Below are 19,446 nucleotides of genomic sequence, written 5' to 3' on the forward strand. Positions count from 1 at the left end.
TTACATGTAACATATAAAGGAATATAAATATTCTTTTTCTTGTTTAAAAAAAAAAAAAAGTAGCTATTGCACCATGCTCTGATGAAAGCTCTGGCTATCCTGTGACACAAGTAAGAACTAGGTACTATCCCACTGCAACTGTTACTACTGAATATTTCTGATGTATATGTAGCTTGTGGACCATAGGAAAAATCCCTGGCTAGGCTCAGGTCAGTAGTAAATAACATGGACTTAATTTGCTCTACCATTACAAGTAGTGGCTTTTCCCCCCAAAAAAATTTGACTGAGAAAAAATGTCTGAAACTTGTAGCTAATGTTTTCAGGCTTGAATGCCGTACTTGATTACAGGTGGACTATAAATCCCTCAGCTTGCTGGCAGTGCACACCTTTAAACGCAGTGAAACTACAGGGGGGTCAGCTACTCACCCCGTGAATACTTACAGAAAAAGGAGAATTCCTGTGTTGGCCAAGGCAAAAGCAAGACCCAAAATCCCACTGCCCATAATTGCATTGCTGAGGTTGAAGACAGACATCCCCAGCGAAGTAGTTCCTGGGATCTGGAGAAGTAGAGACAGACATGTCAGCAAGGGCTTGGAACAGGGCAGGGAAATGCATCTATGCTTCAAACTCCACATTTTGTGATATATCAGGTATAAGTAACTACTGCTGTGGAAACAACAATAAAAATTGGTTTGAAAAGCGTCGATGAACCCTGTCACAGCTACACTCTCATCGCTGTCCTAAGATTTTGTAAATTTATATAAATGGTATTGGCAATACAGAACTGATAACTACACTTCCAGTTTTAAACCCCATCTTTCACTGCCCCTGTGAAACATCCTATGCCTAATTTATACATCATAAGACCATAAGGAACCACCAGAACTTCTTGCCTTACAAAGGCCAGAGGGATTCCCTGGCCTCAACTAGAGCAAAATTCTTGGGTTTTTTGGTTTTGGGGTTTTTTAAGTGCTAAGCACAGGCAGTTCCTCCTGGAACCTCCATTTCAGTTATAATTGTGTGTGCCCGGCACTTTTGAATACCATGGCTAATGGCCCTTCACATGCACAACATATAGTCCATTCTGAGAGGGGAAAAAACTGGCAAGAGAGACTTACATATTCATCGCATTTCTTCTTTTCCAAGTGGCTGTTTGTGAGACTTCTTCTGCTTTCTCGGTCCGAAATAAACTTGCTGAAAGAAGTCAGAGGATTTATTTCCAGCATTTAGAAAAAGTGAACACATTAATTCCATGACCAGCATGGGATTATAAAGTACGCAATATATGAAAACCATATGCAAAAAGAGGTCAAACTCATAACTATTTAATGAGCCAGATTATGCTTCACTGATACCAGTGCACATTGGGCACCAATAAAGGCGACACTAGCACAAGATCAGAATAAATGTATATAGAGAGAAAGGTCTTTCAGGAGATTTAGCAAAGAAGCGGCACCAATTTTGTGGATGGGCAAGTACTTTGTTTGCACAGGCACTAAGAGGAGATACTTCTCCAGGTGTCCTGCAGAGGTGCATGTGACTGGCACCCCCTGCTCCCAACCCCTACTAATGTGGGTAGCATAACTAACACCATTTTATGAGGCAAGCAGCCATTCCCTGTGACTGAGTGCGTCATGTATTCATTCCCTTTCAGGCCCTGAAGGTCCTCTGAACCAAGTGGACGCATCAAACAGATTCCTTCTTCCCCTCCCTATGAGCCTCAAGACGCCCGGGCGCCAGGCCAATTAACTCCCTTCCTTGCCAGCCCTGAAGGTCCCAGGCACCAGGTGCACCAGGTGGTGGTGATGACCCCACCACAGAGCAGGGAAGTCTAACAGCACCCAGAACGCTGTCCATAAAATCAAGCAGTTACAGGACTTAAGGGGTGAACCTGGACTGGAGCTGCTGATGGGCAGCAAGACCCTGCACCCCCAGTGGCCAGGGACACCCCCATCATCCTCTGCTTCCTCCTAGGCCTGAGGGAGTGACTCATCTTCTTTTATATGATTTTTCAAGTCTAGGTTATGATCATTATATTGATACCACAAACCATTTGATCTGATCTGCAGAGGGTCCAGGTGATTAGAAATTATAAGTTAAGTTGTATTATAAATTCTGTATTATGCTACTTATAGATTGTACTACATTGCTTCTGCTTGTAGGAATCCTGTGCTGTTCTAATCATAGACTCTGTGCTCTACTAATCATAATATCCTGTTAAGAAAATAAAGCTTTAATTGTAAGTACAATCTAGAGCTGTCATGGTTCTGCCAAGGATCCCTAAAGACCCTGTCCGTCCCCTCAGTGTTGGGTGACACTGCAGCACCCTGCAACACCCTAAATTGCCACCGTAGGGTTGGTATGGCTGGAGTTGAGGAAGAGGTGCTGCACGCAGCCAGCACTGCCTGGACCGTCCCGAACCAGCCGACGCGCTCTGATGGTGCACTGTTCTGGGCTACCGGATTTTCATGTAAGCGTCTTTCAAAACTCAACACTGAATTCACCACGCTTCAAAAGTTAAACACTTCTGTGCAGGGAAACATGGAATAAACAGCTTTTCTTTCTCAGCACCATTGATATATCCACATTTAGGAACTTACTGTCACCAAAACATTTGCCTCCTGCGGCTGCGTCAGTATCCTTGGGATTTACAACACTCCTGATTTGGATGAGCTGTTATTTTCTCCAATGTCCTCACTTCTGCAAACATTCTAGTTTGTGTAGAACATTCTTTCAGCTTTTCATCTTTTGAAGGTTTATGCACAATTAAGTCCCTGGCATCTTCGTTAATCCACAGATGATTCTTAGGCTGCACTGCCTAATGCATCAGCCACTGTACGTGTTACATACCTAACCAGGGGCTGTCACCAAGTGACAGAGACCCTTTTTGCTGTAGGTAAATTAAGGTGTCTCTTCTTAAATTAAAACATACAAACAATGCACTGAACACAAAGACCAGCACTGCTGGTCCTTTCCCACGGCTGGGAACATCTACTGGCCGGGGATGTATTTATCAAACTGTGCATCATTTGAGTACATCCAAAGGTATTCAGGCTGGTGATATAACCGTGAGCTCGTACAGACAGAGCTCTCTCAACGTTCTCTACTACCCGGGTTGTGGCCTAATTACTAGCAATATAGGGTAGCGCAGCTTGTAAGCGTATGCCAAAATCATGTCGTTGTAATGCTGCTGACTTGGCTTCCACAGCTGACACACTGGGCCCTCTGTCTTTAACATTTTGTGTACTACATACACATTTTGAGTTCATCCCGTAAATCCAGGCATAGCTGGTAAAACGTAGGTAGCATTTTTTGCCAGTTTTGTTGCAACTTTGACTCCTACCCACTGGTCTGCTTTGACTTCCTTCATATCAATAAAAACCAACCACAGGCTTCTCCAATATTTTTTAAACTACTACCTTCAGTAACTAATTTGCTGCAAAATACAGACAATGTGCCAGGTTTACCAGCCCTAACACAGTTGGAATAGATGGCTGAACTTCCCCCACTGTTTTAAGAAGTGAAAAACAACCACTTCTAAGATAGACTGATCCAAAATTAACTTTCCAAAGCTCACCACGTAGATATTTCATCCTCATGGAATAGAATCTCAACCTGATTCAGAAACATGTCCTTTTTTTTCTAATGTCTGTTTAAAGCCCATCTCTTGAACGCGGGCAGCAGTGTGTGAACGGTTGGAAAAGACATTCCAGCTCTCTCTCGAAACACCCCGCAGGCAATTTGTACAGGCTGGAGCACAGAGAAGAGTTTTGTCTCTTTTGGATTTCTAAGTGCTGCTGGGAACATCTGTGGACTTTGCCTTCTTCTGTCAATTACGGAGATCATGTGTCATTTTAGATTTTATCAGAGTTATGATAGAAGTAACTAGTCTGCTCCCCCAACCTCTCATCCCTCTGTAGCCAGTCTCCCCTTAATAATAACAAAAATAACAATTTTGTAGATACTATTATTATTGCCACCTGGTATTAAATTTTGATGAAACTTATTCTTAAAGAACTAACACATGGTAAAGACAACACTTGAGTAATATTGCTTGAATATAAAGCCACCATTGGACTTTTCATTAGAACACTTTTCACAGAGTGAACAGCTTCTGCAGAACTGGTATCTTCTGTGGCCAACAAACACATTATTTCCTTCTGGATGGGAGTTTAAGAAAACTAATCTGATTTGATAAATTGACCTGAAGTACTTTCTTTTGATTTAGTCCTACATTAAAATGGACTGGGCTTGTCCAGCCTCTCATCTCCTATTATAAGCTGGGATCCTCATCCGCCCCACGTTTACCATGTCACACTTCACATTTTTCTCTATTTATGCTGCGTGATGTGTACGGGAGGGCAAAGCCAGACATGAGAATGTGGCCACTGGGCTCCCAAATCATACCTTCTATGAGGTACATAGCACTGTGCTCAGCTTTTTATGGGGGGCTTCCTAGCACCTGCCTCCCAGCCCCAGGACAGCTTCCCCAGAAAGCTCAGCAGCAATGCAGTGGTGGGGGGATGTGGGGTCTGCCTGATCTGCAGGCTGTGCCGCATTTGCTATTGCAGGCAGATCAACCTGCAAGTCCAGGCAAGAAGGGTGCCTCAGGACCATGCTCAGTAGGTGGTACAGACATACCGTATGACAGCCTAAGTTTTCCATAAATGGAATGTATTACTGAACTTAACTTAAAAAAAAAACCCAACAGAAAAAAACCAAAAAACTAGGGGGAAGGTAAACCAATGGATTCAACAGAAACAAATTTTCCTAAGATTTTGCTATTTATAAACATTCTTTCATTTCAGGGTCTTTTTTTTTTTTTCCCTACAGCGTCTAAAGGGTACATATCTTAGAATACTGGAATTTCTAGTTAAACTGTGACATGCATCTGCTCTGCTTAATAGATGTGCTCAGAAAACGAGCTATTCATTGTCACAGAATGTTGTATGTTTGACCTTTATAAATATGACACGAATGAAGTGAAACGACTGTTTACTCCAGCCAGCCTCCCCCAGCCCTCCCAAGGACGAGAGGCCACTGTGACAGGTGCTGTGGAAATGCGCAGTAGGACCGTCTGTACCATCAAAGCCTTGTGACTCCCTGACAAGCATGAAATCCATTTGCGCTGTTTGTTGTCTTCATTTCAAATGCTTTACCCATAATTAAAAGACGTAACATGTTCTTATATGTTTCTGCTTTCCTGTTGTGCTTCCTACATCACAGCTGAGTATGAGCAGCTTATACAAAACTTTTCAGACACGTTAATAAAATATTCTGGCCAAGAAATAGTCAGCTGATCCGTGCGGTGCATAAAGCCTCATAGTTGGCTTGGAAAGAATTTCTTAATCTAATTCTTCTCCTATTTCGATTTAGTGCAAAGTAGAAACCTAGTCTTAGTGATAAGGTGGTTTTAAAAGGACCATGTTTAACTATGGTTTCCAAATTTAATTTATTAAAGGACTTAAACGAGAAACGTTTGATTAAGGTGATATCCCCGAGCTAGCCATTTTGGCTAAGCAGAGTTAGCCAAAAACCATTTAGCCATCTCAGATATGGTTAATTTAATTATGTTTAAAGTGATATTTGACAATGCCTTAAACATTTTTAGGGAAAGCTAGTTTTGCCAAGATGACAGAACTTTATCCTTAGGCAGCTTCTTAAACTGAGCCCTAGCTTGAGCAATGGCAAAGATTTCCAGGGCAAGCAGGAACAAGAAATGTAGAAGAAACCTTGGTCTGGCTTACATTATGAAACTTGTACCAGATCTGGGTATACCTACTAACAACCTTGTTAACTGAACAAGGGGTGCTGATAACTTACTACTAGCTGTAAACCAAGACAGACATTCAGCCAGCAGCTTCCTGAGAGCGCCGTCGTAGTTACAGGTAAGCAGTAGGTCATCTAAATATTGGTCTACAGTTATGTGAAGAGCTGGCAAAGTTTTATAGCTAAGATATATGGTCAAGAGACACCAAATCCATGTCTGGATTTGATGCAAGTCTCTTTATTGACATTCCCAGAAGAAATTCAACACCTGCATACAAAGAAAAAACCCTCCCAATACAGCCCCTTACAAACAGCCTCCCCTCCCTACATAAAACTCCCTACCTACAGGCCAGAAAAGGCTGGAAATCCAAAGGAAACTAGAGAATTCTTTTCCAAGATCAAGAAAGTTTACAGCCAGACCTGGAATCAGCTTCTCCCTTGTGTGCCTTCTCTAAAAGACCCTTAAAAAAAATCTGTTCTACACTGAGTGTGAAAAATGCATTGGGAGGAAAAAAAAAGTTCGGAAAGAAATACAGGCTGCAAACCCACCAGGTTGAAACAACAACAACAAAAAAAGTTAGCTGGAAATTACAAATCTAATCTAAAGCTCAAGTGAAGTCAACAGAAAAAGTCCCACTGATTTTGATGGACTTTGGAGTTTCACAAGGCCTTACACCACGTGCCAGGCAGCACAAAATTATTTCTTCTGTTCACCTGTTAACCTCTTATTCCATGGAGACAGGGCATTTGCCAAAATAGTCATAGGAAAGGAACAACCACATCCTTTCAGGATGTGTTTAGTGTGGGATACAGAGCAGGGTCTGCCTGCTGGCTCATCACCCTTGTCACCGTGGAGGTGCTTGCACAGGGCAGTGGCCACAGGTGGCTCAGCCACAGCCCCAGGAGACGCTGGAGGGGCTGCGCCAGCACCAACGTGCTGCTGTGTTGGAAGCTGCGGTCAGTGTGAGCTGCCTTGAAACTCCTGTTTTAGACAGGAAGGGGTACACAAACACACTAGGATATATAGGGAAAAATACTCGTGTACGGGATGCATGAGTAAGTAGCTATCCCGCGAGCACCCCAGCAGAGGCATAAGACAACCATAACGGGCTACATCCTACAAGCAAATGATGCTCTGCAGAGGAAAAAAGCTGTTCAGAAGGGAATGGAAAATTGTGGAATATGTTCATCTGCCCTCAGAGCCAGAACAGTAATCACAAATTCTGCCTCTGAGTTTCTGATGCTCTTCCCTCACCCCACTTTTCTTCTTCCCTTTGCAGGCAGTCTGGATCCAAACCAGACCTTGCCAGGCTTACTGCGCCCTAACTCCACAAAGCACATTGTGACTGCTGAGGATCAGGCACATACGGCACACGATCTTTCCCCACCCTCCATAAACATTCACTGAAAAATGAAGTGCTAACAGGGTTTTTCCCCATAACAGTTACTGGTGGCACCAGCCAAAGTGCTCGGGAGGCTCAGCCAGCCCAGTACAGCCCTGCTCCTCTCAAAGTTATAAATCCTCAGCAGGCTCCAGGGAGTGAATTTACCACTGTCATCCCCTGAGCTCCTTGCCTTACGAAGTGAGCCAGCAGGAAAGCAAGCAGGTTCATACTGGAACTGTTTTGTTTTGGCAAAGTTGGAGGTTTTTTTTTTCTTGCTATTGCTGCCTCTTTTTTTTTTTTTTTTTTTTTTTTTTTAACAGAAGTGGTTTGCGTTTTGTTTTGGCACTTTCCATCAAAGCAGTTGCATCAGAAAATTCCTGGCCAACTCTAATCTTCATCAGTGCAGCTATGCTGCTGTGGTTGCACCGCTACAAGGTGCAGCTGCTGACTGCCCCAGGACTTCCCCTGGGCAGGTGGCGGGGGGGCAGGCTGGCACCCTCCCGCTGCGGGAAGCTCGCCCACGCCGCCAGCCAGGGCCCCTCGCTCGGTCCCAGGGTATGGCCGGCTGGTTTTGCTACGTGCATGGTACGGCCGATGCCAGGTGCTTACGCCTGCACCCGCCACCAAGCTCCCTGTCCTCCCGTACGGCCATGAGAGCCACACAACACTACCCTCACTTCGGATAAACCAGCTCTTAATTTTGTTTTTACACTAGAAAGTGAGTTTCTCTGGGTAGCCAGAGAAGCTGCTGCCAAAACGAAGAAAGGGCAAAAGAGGAGGTTTTTAAAGACCATAAACAGAGGCAGCAGCAGACCAGCAGTAAAGGAGCAGGATGATGTGCCGGCAGAGGCTTCCCAGCAGCACCAGTGCAGGGCAGGGCACTCCACCTCAGTTTGCAATATTTGAACAGAAAGTTTGATCAAAAAACAGCTCCTTGTTTTACAGCTCACAAAACCCAAAAAGGGTCTGTCAGCAGGTCTTTGCTCTAAACAGGACGGCTCAGCACACCTGTCGGAGGCTGGTAGGAAGGCCTGATAGAACCGCTCCCGGGTGGAACGGGTCACCCTTTGAAAGGACTGCACAGCTTATAGGAAAAACCTATGGCCTAATTTAAACAATTGTAATGATTTTTGCCAATATTGATAGAGATGCATTTTTAAAACTTGACATGTGTTCGGTATTTGTCTCTGTTTTACTGGCTCCTTGCCATCCTTGCTTCAGGGAACAACAGCGCAGCCCAGTTTACCTTGCTGAATGGCAAAGGTTGACCGGGACTACGTTTGCTCCAACAACACCAGCTGAAAATCCCCAGGATCCTGGGTGCATGAAGGTGGCCAGGCAGGCTAAAACTGTCATAATCAGAGATCAGAGGTCAACAAAGTGATAACAAAATTATGCATTTGGTCTAATTGTATTAGTTATTATTACTTCTTTGCTGTGTGCAAGCAGACATTTCAAAATGTTGGCTTTTTGCTACATTGTATGTTTGTGCATTTTATTAGACTAATTTGAAAGATTCAAAACGACGAATAAATTGCCACTCTGTTTGCTTTATCTGCTGTTGCAGCCCATGCCCAACAGATGTCACATATGAAATTCAAATTACATCTTCAAATAGAGCATGACTTGGTAATGAATAATTCAAGACGTATACTGAAAATTAGAATGCTGTTTTTAAACAGTGTGTTTCTTAGCACAGACAGCGTCAGTGGAAAAATACTCACCTATTTATCTGGCCATTTTCCACCTCTGTGAAATCATTTGAATCATTGCTGATGTTATCATCTTCAGGGACAGTCATATTCTGCAGTTCAGTCAGTTCTAATCCAGCTTTGAAAGGCATCCTGGGTGAGGAACTGTACGTATCCAAGTGTTTCTCCAAATATTAGTGTTTGGTTGGTATCTTGTGAGTAAACTGTAGCCACAGTGTCAGCAGCCTAAACAAAACACAAGAAAAAAACCCAAGGTGTATACCACCAACAGCAGGCAACATCACCAGAAGAAAAGAGCGAAACCTGGACAAGAGGGATGGCCCTTACTGACAAATTACGTATTGTTAGAAGGACCTCAGGATATAACCTAAATGCATTGCAGAACAGTAGTAACCTTATACACCCTAATGAGATCAACTTCGCTAACCTTACAAATTTACCCGTCTCACAACCGACTGCTGAAGACAGTACTTGTATTTGTAAACTACTGAGCAAACCAATCCTATTTGTTCCGGGAAGAAAAGATTAACCACCTACAAATTAAGGAATAAAAATTATTTGCTTGTCCAGGTCCTATTTTAATATTCGGTATTCATCCTCTGTACATTCTCCATGTTGCCTCTTACTTAAAAATATAAAATAGGTTGCGTCTGTCCATCCACTGCTGTGAGTGGAAGAAACAGAGGGATAGAGTTATTCCAGTACTCTGTTCTACTAATACCTGTATTCCACATATTTGAATATGTTAAGGTTTTTTGGTAAAGAGGAAGTGCAAAAGGTACTTTGTGTATGGTTAAACTTATTCTGAATGAGGACAGAAACAGACAAAAACAAATCCCTAAGCTCACGTATCAAAGGAAGAGTAATGTGTATCTTGTGTCAAGCAGTTATTATCTAGAGATCAGGTGATCTCTCCTCTGATAGATGTGTTGCTTAAAAGCACCAAGAATAACACCAAAGGCAGATCAGACAAGTCTGCTACAGTGACATATTTCCTCATCAGCAATGCAAATCAACTGAAAGACCAATATTTTCCAGAGTCCGACCGCTCTCAGCTGAGCTGCAACACCAGCGTAGCGCTGAGGCAACAGGATGTTATTCACAGCCAAGCTCCTGCACCACAACTCTCAATTCCCATTTTGTGAATGAATTTTCTGCAGTACTGCCAAACAACGATTCACCCTGGGGTACATGGTGAACGCTCAAATGCCAGATTAATTTAGGCATATTTTAAAATTCTCAGGGCTACCTCACAACCTTCAAACTGCTCTCATGCAACCAAAGAAGCAGGAGCATTCTCGGCTCTTGCAGGGCAGTGTCGAGGCAGGAGGATGTAGTTCACTTGTTCAGTTATGATATCTGCCTGTTTCAAATTAAGTTTACAGGATCCAATACTTGTGGTTTATACTACATCCCCACCACACAGAAAAGGGCTTTGCAAATGAGCATTTTTTTCCCCCTTTAAATGCTCTCCCAGAAATGTAATTTTATCTTGAAGTTACGTGTGCTCTTAATAATTCCTCAAGAGCCCAAACTGTCCAAATTTTAGGTGCAAAGTTTAAAGGCGAGCCTCGAGGCTTACAGTAGGGCAGGATCCACTCTTTTCTACTGAAGGAGCAATGAAGCACATGGTTACGGTGGCAGACAGGGCCTGGTACAGCCTGGTGCAAGAATGGGGGGGAGCGATGTGAGCTGGGTCCTTTTCAACTCCTCTGCAGAAGAGATTTCCACTACAGATAACAGGGAGCAATCGCTTGGGTATTAAAATATTGGCACAATAGAAAAAAGAAATGGATTTAGGCTGCTGATAAATAAATGCCGACTGGCAAGCAGAGGGTGGTTTTAGCAGTGACATTCTGGAACAGTCTTCCTGGAGGCTGCAGGGATAAAATAGTCTACCTATTTTGGAAAAGAAGGATGATCTTTTTATAAAAGGATAAAGCCACAGGAGACGGCGACTGCTGAGGTGGCAAGGACTGAGCACGCTGAATCCTGAAGCTTCTTGTGACCATGAGTTCCTAAAATAAACAATTCCTTAATAGACATGACAACCTCTGTATCGAGGTCTGTATCCCCTGGCATTTAAAAACCCATGTAAAGGTTCATTTAAGTTTCAAGCAGAGCAGCTTTCCCTTTGGGCGCTGTTTTGCATCATGGTCCCCCAGGAGGATTTTCAGAACTGCCTTGACATTGCCTATGCTTATTAAATTCCCCATTAAGTATTTCAAAAGCAGGTGCTGAAGTTAGCACTCCTGTGAGGTAAACAGCGTGCTGGAGAGCAGACTTCACAGCTCACTGACGTGCAGCTCCTGCTTTGCCGTTCTGCTCCTCTGTAGCTGAAACACGGCAAGGCCAGACTGGCAGGAAAACGGCTCACTGATTTATTTACAAGGAATCTTTGTGGTGCAAACAACTATTTCTTCTTTTAACCAAAATTCTGATGCTACGAAAAACTGATTGAAGGAAGATGCAGCAAAACCTTAGTGCAATCAGTACCAGCTAAAGCACCAGCAACCATTTCAGCAGATTCCAGGTTTTAGGCACATGAGCTGCTCCTGAAGCTGCACGACAGCCGGCACATCTTTGAATCTGCCTCAGGTTCTTGCTAGGTTAAGTGTTTTATTGAAAAAACACCACAACAATCCCCTGAAACCAACAAATTGTTGAGTGAGATAATGCATTGCACTTCCAAGTATGAGAAAACCTGATCTCAGCGCCAAAACACAAGGAGGGTGAAGCAAGAACGGTGGGGTTGGGGACTGAAAATTTCACTGCCACAGCATGAACTCTTTGCGAATCTTTGGCAAAGAATAACCACCTCATCCTTAGCACTTCCATCTGTAAAACTAAGATGATAATAGCAACAATAACACTCAGTTTGGGAAGTGCTTACAGATTCAGAGAGAAAGGGTGATAGACGTGTGATACCTGGAAAAAAACACTATGCAAATTGCAGTCTTTTTGCAAAGGTAACTTTACCGTAGATACATATGGAGCAACCCTTTTGTCATTGCAAATCACTCTAGGCACCCTCCACAGTCAGTGCAGTACAGGTGGTCACATGAATTTCACCCCCAAATCACCTATTTTAAATTTCATGTTCACGGATGTGACAAATAGCAGAGCCTAAGTAAAACCTACAGTTCCTAAGGGTAGCCTTCACATCAGCCAGCTTTATTCCCTACATGTTGAGTGTCCGCTCCAGGCTTGTCAATTGGCCTCTACAGCAGGGCCTGGTGCTGCCAGAGGACAATCCATCCCGGCTCACGGGAGGGTCTGCAGCCACGCTGAGCTGCTCTCTGCAAATGCAGTAGCTTTGCTCCCAAAGGGAGCTTCGACACTGGGATGGCCAAGCTAAGCAAGTCGCCACCTCAGGTGTAGATGCCAATAATGCTGTGAAAAGGAAAAAAAAACAACAACCCAACATTGCTTTGACTAATAAAAATTCACTATATGTTGATGCTGAGCTACTGGAAGCAGCATGGTAATATTGTTACTTCTATGGCCTTTTCATTCAAGAAATGTCATGAAATAAATGCAAATAAAAATGGTGTGTTGGCAAAAGTTCCTAGACTGAGCTTTATTCTTAATTGACATTGAAAGGCAGTAAATAATCATCTGAAGAGTGACTGCAGCAATCCCAATCACTTCCAGTCACTGTGCCTACTACTCTGCCCAGCCTTAAACCTCCCCAAAAGAAAACTTCCAGAGACTTCCCATCAAACCTCTCTCTCCAGACATACACATAGTAAATCAGTAAGAAGAAAGAAGAATTTTTCTCCTGCTTCAAACTTTTCTACTTGGGTGGGCAAACACTCCTCCCTGAAGCAGGAATCACCCCGAGAAAAAAACAGGAAAGAGCTAATGACCCTTCCAAAGGAACCTCAAAGGTTTTTGTTTGGTAGCTGATCCAGCCCCTCCATTTAGTAGAAAAAGCACTGCTCTGGCCTAGGAACTTGGCTTTTTCTTTAAACATCCCATGACATGTCTTGTAAAGCCCATTATGGATAATTTATTCACTGTGTGCTCCTTGCAGAATATGGGAAAGATTACGGCTGGTCACAGACTTCAGAAGGAGGACTGTGAGATGACACAAGAAGATAAAATGAGTTTATTTTTCTCAAGGACACTGAGACCTTCGCAAGCCATTAAAACACATTCCAAGAACTGGGATAATTTTCTCTGTTGCCTTCTGAAACATGACTACAGAAAAATAATCCCTGCAATTCCAGTTTTTTTGACTGTTAAAATTCCACAACAGCAGTAATGGGCTCAAAAAGTTTGTATTTGAAATAATATGGTAATACAGACAATCTAACTTTATTTCTTCTGCTGGCTTAAGTGTGAATCCTTTCTGGGCAGTACCTGGAAGAGGTGTAGTCTCAGAAAACACTTCGCTAGACATTGTGTTTTTAACAGTAACATCATCACTCCTGGCAGTAACAGTGATGGCTTAATTCACAGGCCATTTTTTTTCATATCCTATAAATGACATTCAAAAAGCGCCACCCTAAGCCACATGGTTGCCCAAAAGCTGACCCAGTATGTGAGAGGTGTTCGGGTAAGCTGTCGGGTTGGACAACATCTCACCTGTCTCTGGGTATGGTTTTTGTCACCTTTGCACACTCACTGGGCACTTCTTTTACTGAGCACTACCTGCAAAGAAACAGTCTCGGGGATAGCAAATACGCGAGACACGCTAAGCAATCTTAACTATGGAATTGCAAATAATTTGCTTAAAAGCTGAAGTATGAATCAACTTTCTCCTGAAAGGACATTTTGCAAAGAACTCCTCCTGGTCAGTTATGAGTCATCAGAATCCAGCACTTGAGCTTCAGACAAGCTGGTTTTATTTCTGCAAGGCCTGAGATGTGATATGTCTTTCTTTGCTTATGCTTTTGAAAGTTCTTTCAAAGAAGAGCAATGTGACCAGTAAGGCTCCATGGATATAAATAATTAAACACTGAGCCTGAAACTCTGTGTATGGACTATTCACTTCAATGACAAAAAGCAGTAGTAGGCTTTACATGTTACAATATCACGTTGGGAGGCGGGGAAGCAACTATCTCCTTTTTGTTCAGCATTAGTGAACAAAATTAGTTAGTGGGGAAGCAACTATCTCCTTTTTGTTCAGCATTAGTGACACCTGAAATGTAGAACATAAAGCTCCCAATTTACTCCTCACCCACAGGAAGGACAAAACGGAGAGATTAGAGAAGAGCCAACGAGATAACAAAGAGCTTGAAAATTAAAGACTGGCTCACATCCACTGAGTAAACATCTGCAGTGCTTGAAATGTCATTGCCTCCAGCACCGCGGTCCTGCCCATCTGCAGCAGGCTGTAGCAGCTGTAGCAGCTGCGGAAGGAAGCGGGTTCACCCCAGCCCTGCCAGCGGCCCAGCTCCGGTGGGTTCGGGGGTGCCAAGGAGAGCCACCGAGGTGCTGGCACTCACCCGCCCTGCAGTGCCGCCAGGCTGGTGCAGTGTGGCGGCTGGAAGGCCTTCCAGCTGCTGAAGCTGTTTTCTTGGAGGCTGCAAGCCATCACCTTTCATTTCCAGGCCCCTTCTCTCTCACACAGCCCCCACGGCGCGAGGGATGGAAACAGTTAAAAGATAACGTTGGGGGAGGGGAGGAAACAAGTGGCAGAAGACTTGAGAAGGAAGCTCAGAAAAGGATGCTGTAAAACAGAATAATGAGCACAAATGTGGATTCTCAGCCTTTCTCTAGGTACTGCGTGACCTTGTGCTGCAACAGGAAAACATTCCTGCTCTGCCCCATTGCTCTCCACGCTGCCCTTCCACGCTGCCATAGAGAAAGGGAAGACAGTCCCAAATTAAGTCTCGACAGGCTACTCAGCTGATCAAAGGCAGGCAAATAAGAAATCATAAAATCCCAGTCTGATTCACCCAGTGATTCATTACTTTAGGCAAAACACTTAAAGATGAGCCATAAAGGAAAATGGTTTTAAGTACATTTTTGTTTTGAGCCCTTCCCAGTCAATTTAGGGAAGGCATTTGGCAGAGGAATATAGGCACATTTTTTCCTAATTATATTTCTCTGTGAAATCCTCTCAACAGTCTCAGTTTTGCTGAAGAGATCCCAGAACGCACCACCACAAATAAACGAACTCTTGTCTTCTACAGAAAGTGGAAGTGCTGTAGGAGTAGGGCTTTATGGGTTACGGCAAAGAAACAGACTAGAACATGTGCACACTAGAACAGAAACTACATCTAGAAACATCCAGATGAATTTGTGAGGGCTAAATAGCAGCTCTGAAAATCTTCTTTAAAATAAATTTTGTACTACAGAAAGAAAGAACTCTTTGCATAAGTTCACATGCAACTCACTCTTCCTTCCACCCCAGTAATTTCTTTACTTCGATTTTCTTGACTGTAAGAGACTCAGAGCGACATTTACCTGATAAGCTTACACAACTATTATGAGAGTTAACTGGAAAAGGGCTGTGAAACACTTCCAACATGAAAAAGCTGCCATTCTTCCAAGAGTGGCCGCTCAAACTTCTTCGGTCGGATTAAGGTCACAGCAGTAAATACCTATTAGAAAGGAAACTGAATTCACGCTTAGATTATTTAAATATTCCCACATCTCATTCGCCTTCACGATACAAACCTTTAAAGCGGCGGTTACTGTCATGCTATGTGCTACGTGTGTTTCTACAGAAATGAGACATTTGAGAAAAAGAGAGGGAAGAGCACGGGAGGAAGGAGAGTCCCATTTCTGCTCAGTCACTATGCTTCCGCTGGTAAAGAACAAACCCCTAAACCAGAAAACCCTGACGAAATGTAGGACAGAGACCCAGGATGAGGAGCCTGCAAGCAGTCTGGCTGAGAGCGCCCTGTCTCCCCTTCCATCCTTTAAAACCCTTGTAAAAAGTAGGATTTGGACATGGAGGACAATTGCTCCTCCATGTTCCTTGGCAGTCTGCAGAAAGCCTCGAACAATTTGGAAGATGATCCTCTGCACAGGGGTATGTGGAGCGTGGCGCTCGCTGCTAACAGGGCTCCCGTCCTCACCCAGGCTGGAGAGCCCTGTTCATCCAACTACTGCATAAACAGTCTCAAGTGACAAGCGGGAGGATGCTGCAATGTGCTTCAGTGAAGTGCTCTCTCTATGGTGCCTCTTAAAAAGAAAAAAAAACCCAAAACCCCAAAACAACAAACCCTTCCAAAAAGGCAAAGTCAAATAAGAGTCATTCAGTATGACGGTGAAGCAGATACCATTTTAGTCAGTGAATTTCCACTGAGCCACAGCAGAAGGTCTCTGCTCTCCCAGAATATGGCAATTCCTAGATTTCAGAGAGGTTTTGCCAGTCGATTTCAACGCGGTTTCGGCAGTTTCAGCATGGGCTCCTAGCTGGAAAAGGGCAGTTATTGATACTCTGTATCCTTCAGCAACAGATGGAATTTCCTTTTAGATGTTTTTTAAACCAAGTTGGTACTTTGGTGGCAAAGGAAGTAGAAGTTAGGTGGAAGGATGCTCGCTCTTTCTCCCCCTGTAGCTGTTTTTACTTCTGATCTAAGGCGGTTAGTCTCATCATGTCTTTTTTTTTTTTCTTCCAGAATGTATTTTATCAATTAACAAGGATATTTTTCTAACCCTTTACTTTTAGAACAAGGGCTGGTACATGTTATTTTGCCTTTCGAGCGCGAGTAAATCCCAAACAAGCCTAAAGGTGAAGGAAGCACCACAAAGCACAGGCTACTACCGTTTAGAATAGAGGTTAGTAGAAATGCCCCAAAGCAGTCCGTGGGACACTGAACAGCCTGAGGACATGTGGCGGGTTCAGCTGGTGGTGGCACGATCAGACTATAGCTTCTTCGCCTTCCATAAAACCAGCTGCCAAACACGGGGTTTATTTCAGTCCTTCTAATGTCACATAAACAAAGCCCGGGTTTACACGTCTCCTCTTTCACAGAGAGACACGTCCTAGCTACAGGTTGCGTTACAAACTCTGCAAAACAATGGAACAAACCCTCTGCCATGAGAGCAAGCTGGACGTATAGGCGCGTGAGCAAATGCATACCCAGGCATTCAAACCTGCTCTTTTTTTTTTTTTGTTCTGGTCTTCGGCTCTTTACAAGCGACCAGCTTAGCTGTTACTATGTATTTACGGGCAAACACACGCACGCACACACGCGTGCGCGCCGTGGGCCCAGCCTGCATTTTCCGAATACCATAAAACCCTACGACAGCGCTGGATTTAAGCGAAAGGCAGGAACGTTTCCCAGCAAGGCAGGAGCAGACCCGCGGCCGCGCATCTTGCGGGGGCTGCGGCACACACGGCCCAGCCATCACGCTTCCCAGGGTGAAATTAATTTTTTATTATTTTTTTTTTTGGGGGGTGGGGAGGGGGCTGCCAGCAAAAGCTTGTAGCTGCCGGTTTGTTTTGGGTTTTTTGTTTATTTTAGTTTTTTTTTTTTGTTTCTTTCAAAGGCACGCCGCAGCGGCTGGCGACGGCAGCATCCCGGCGGGCAGCCCCCCCGCCCCCGGCACCCGCGGGGAGATGCCGCATGGCCGGCTCCGCGTCCCGCCCGCCCCGCCGCAACGCTGCCGCTGGGCTCCCCCAGCTCCTCCCCGCCAATTTTTAGGGTTTGAAATCCTCCTGGCCCGGGGGTGAGGGGGCACGTTTGGCCGGGGGGGAGGGGGTGTGGGGGGGGAGGGGGTGCGCACACTGCGGAGACAAAGCGCGGAGACAAAGGCTGCGCGGGGAGCCGCGTCCCCCGCGTCCCCCGTCCCCACCCTATTGCATCAGCTGCCTACCTTCTGGAGCCGCGGGGATCCCCCGGGGTACCGTCCACCGGCGAGAGCCGTCCGGAGCACCCCGACAAATAATTTTACGGCGATGAGAATAAAATGAAATTAAAAAAAAAAAAAATCAAGAAAAAGGGGCGAGGACGGGAGGGGAAATTAAATTGGCGAAAGGAAGGAGGCGAGGAAGACACCGCTCCTCCTCCCGCCGCGGGTGTGTGCATGTGGAGGTGGGCGGGAGCGCGCCGGGCGCGCCGCCGCGCTGGGGCTGGGGCAGGGGCCGCACCGCCAGGTGCTGCGGGGTGCGGATGCCCCGCGGAACCCCCGCGGCGCCGCCCCCCCCCCCCCCCCGGGGGCCGCCCGCTCGCACGTGGGCGCGGGCGGGGGACCCGCGGGGCTCCCCGGCACCCCCCGCTCCCCGGCCGCCTCTCCGTTCAGCGCCTTGCTTTCTTTTTTTGTTTTTTTTTTTTAATAATTTTTTAATTTACTCTTTCTACAACGAAAGCAACCATTTTTTCTACCTCGGCGTGCCCACAGGAGAACCCCTCCGGGCAGGCAGGCCCGATTTTTGTAGCGTTTTCCCTGAAATGGCCACGGAAGGTCTGGCATCGTTATGTTACCCGATTTCCTGTTTCGTCAGCGACATATATATGCTGAAAATGCTGCCATTGTGAGAGGTCAGAGCATTTCCCACTGGTGCAAGACTCACTTTCCAGATGCAAAGGGGGGTTTGTTGGCTGTAGCTTGTTATTTCTATACTGATCTCTAGAAAGCACTGTATGAGCTTATTAACTTGGAAAAAAAAAACTTTTTAAAAACAAACGTGAAGGAAAATGGCATTGAAGCTGACAGATTCGTGACCGCAGTCCTTGGTTTCACCCCATGCAACGCGTGGCTTGCACGGTGTATCACAAGGCAAAGAGTGAAAGGATGCTGGAGCATGTGGGTTTGGGGGCTCTCCATGGAGGGGAACGGCTGCTGGGAAGCGTTCATGGTAGGTCTGCCAGCACCTTCCTGAGGTGTTTGCTCTGGAAGTTCCCCTCCTGGGTCTCCTAAATGTCAGGCCAAAAAGGCAGATGACACACATGAAGAACAGTGGTTTTCAAATTACCATCTTTGCATGTACAAGTTGGATTCCCCTTTTGGTGCTTGTACTGCGTTTTTCTTTTTTCACTAGGGTACTTCTTTGAATGTGAAGCGCTATGCAAACAGTAATTTAATTAACACCCATCGCACCCCGCTAGGACGAGAGCGGTATCATCCCAGTAATGAGAGGGAGGCCAGAGGAAAAGCTAGCTGCCCAAGGTCGTTAAGCCAAGAGCTGCTCTTTCAACACTTCCTTGTGTGAATAAACCTCTCTGAGGCTCACACCAGCAGCCTCATAGAAATTTCAGATTAATAAGGATGTGGGGACGACTTCTAAGTCAGGGGCTTGACTCCCCATCCACCCTGTGTGCAAGGCACCGTGCCCAGAAGCAGAGAAGAAAGCATTTGCAATTCGCTCTTAATCAGACTTATTTCTCTTAAACTGACAATCAACCTCCCCCCCAAATTACTAGATAAAAATATGTATTATGTAGTGGATGTGGTCAGGTGGTATTGCTGTAGGGAATAAGAAGAAACTCTACTTTGTTTCTTTCGAGCAAAAGGTGTGTCATGCTGGCTCTCAGGTGAATGGTTATTGATCTGATGCGTCCTGTTGCCACCGTTCATTTTATACCTGTAGAGGCTGGCATTTTCTACCTTACAGATAATTTGATTCTTACCTTGTCATACATAGTCTTAGAACCAAGGTAATTCTTTTTCATAAC

At 44.9% G+C, this 19,446-nt stretch overlaps 1 protein-coding gene across 4 annotated transcripts in view; it reads right to left on the reverse strand.

The window, feature by feature from the left end:
* SLC38A1 (solute carrier family 38 member 1) overlaps positions 1-18,051 on the reverse strand; it is a 42,060-nt gene extending 24,009 nt beyond the window's left edge. For 2 of the 4 annotated variants that reach the window (XR_010372397.1, XM_064448339.1), the window contains exons 1-4: positions 17,648-18,049; positions 8,879-9,091; positions 1,119-1,194; positions 442-557 (exon numbers count right to left, since the gene is read on the reverse strand). Coding sequence is in view for 3 of the 4 variants with exons in the window: in XM_064448339.1 (XP_064304409.1) it covers positions 442-557; positions 1,119-1,194; positions 8,879-8,997 (311 nt within the window). In the remaining variant the exon portion in view is untranslated. Of the gene's footprint in view, positions 1-441; positions 558-1,118; positions 1,195-8,878; positions 9,092-15,283; positions 15,421-16,104; positions 16,241-17,647 lie in introns of all 4 variants that reach the window. The other 2 variants (XM_064448349.1, XM_064448359.1) reach the window with 2 other exon arrangements.
* Between the last annotated feature and the right edge of the window lie 1,395 nt (positions 18,052-19,446).

This window comes from Phalacrocorax carbo, chromosome 1, assembly GCF_963921805.1.
Source record: "Phalacrocorax carbo chromosome 1, bPhaCar2.1, whole genome shotgun sequence".
Classification (NCBI taxonomy): Eukaryota; Metazoa; Chordata; class Aves; order Suliformes; family Phalacrocoracidae; genus Phalacrocorax; species Phalacrocorax carbo.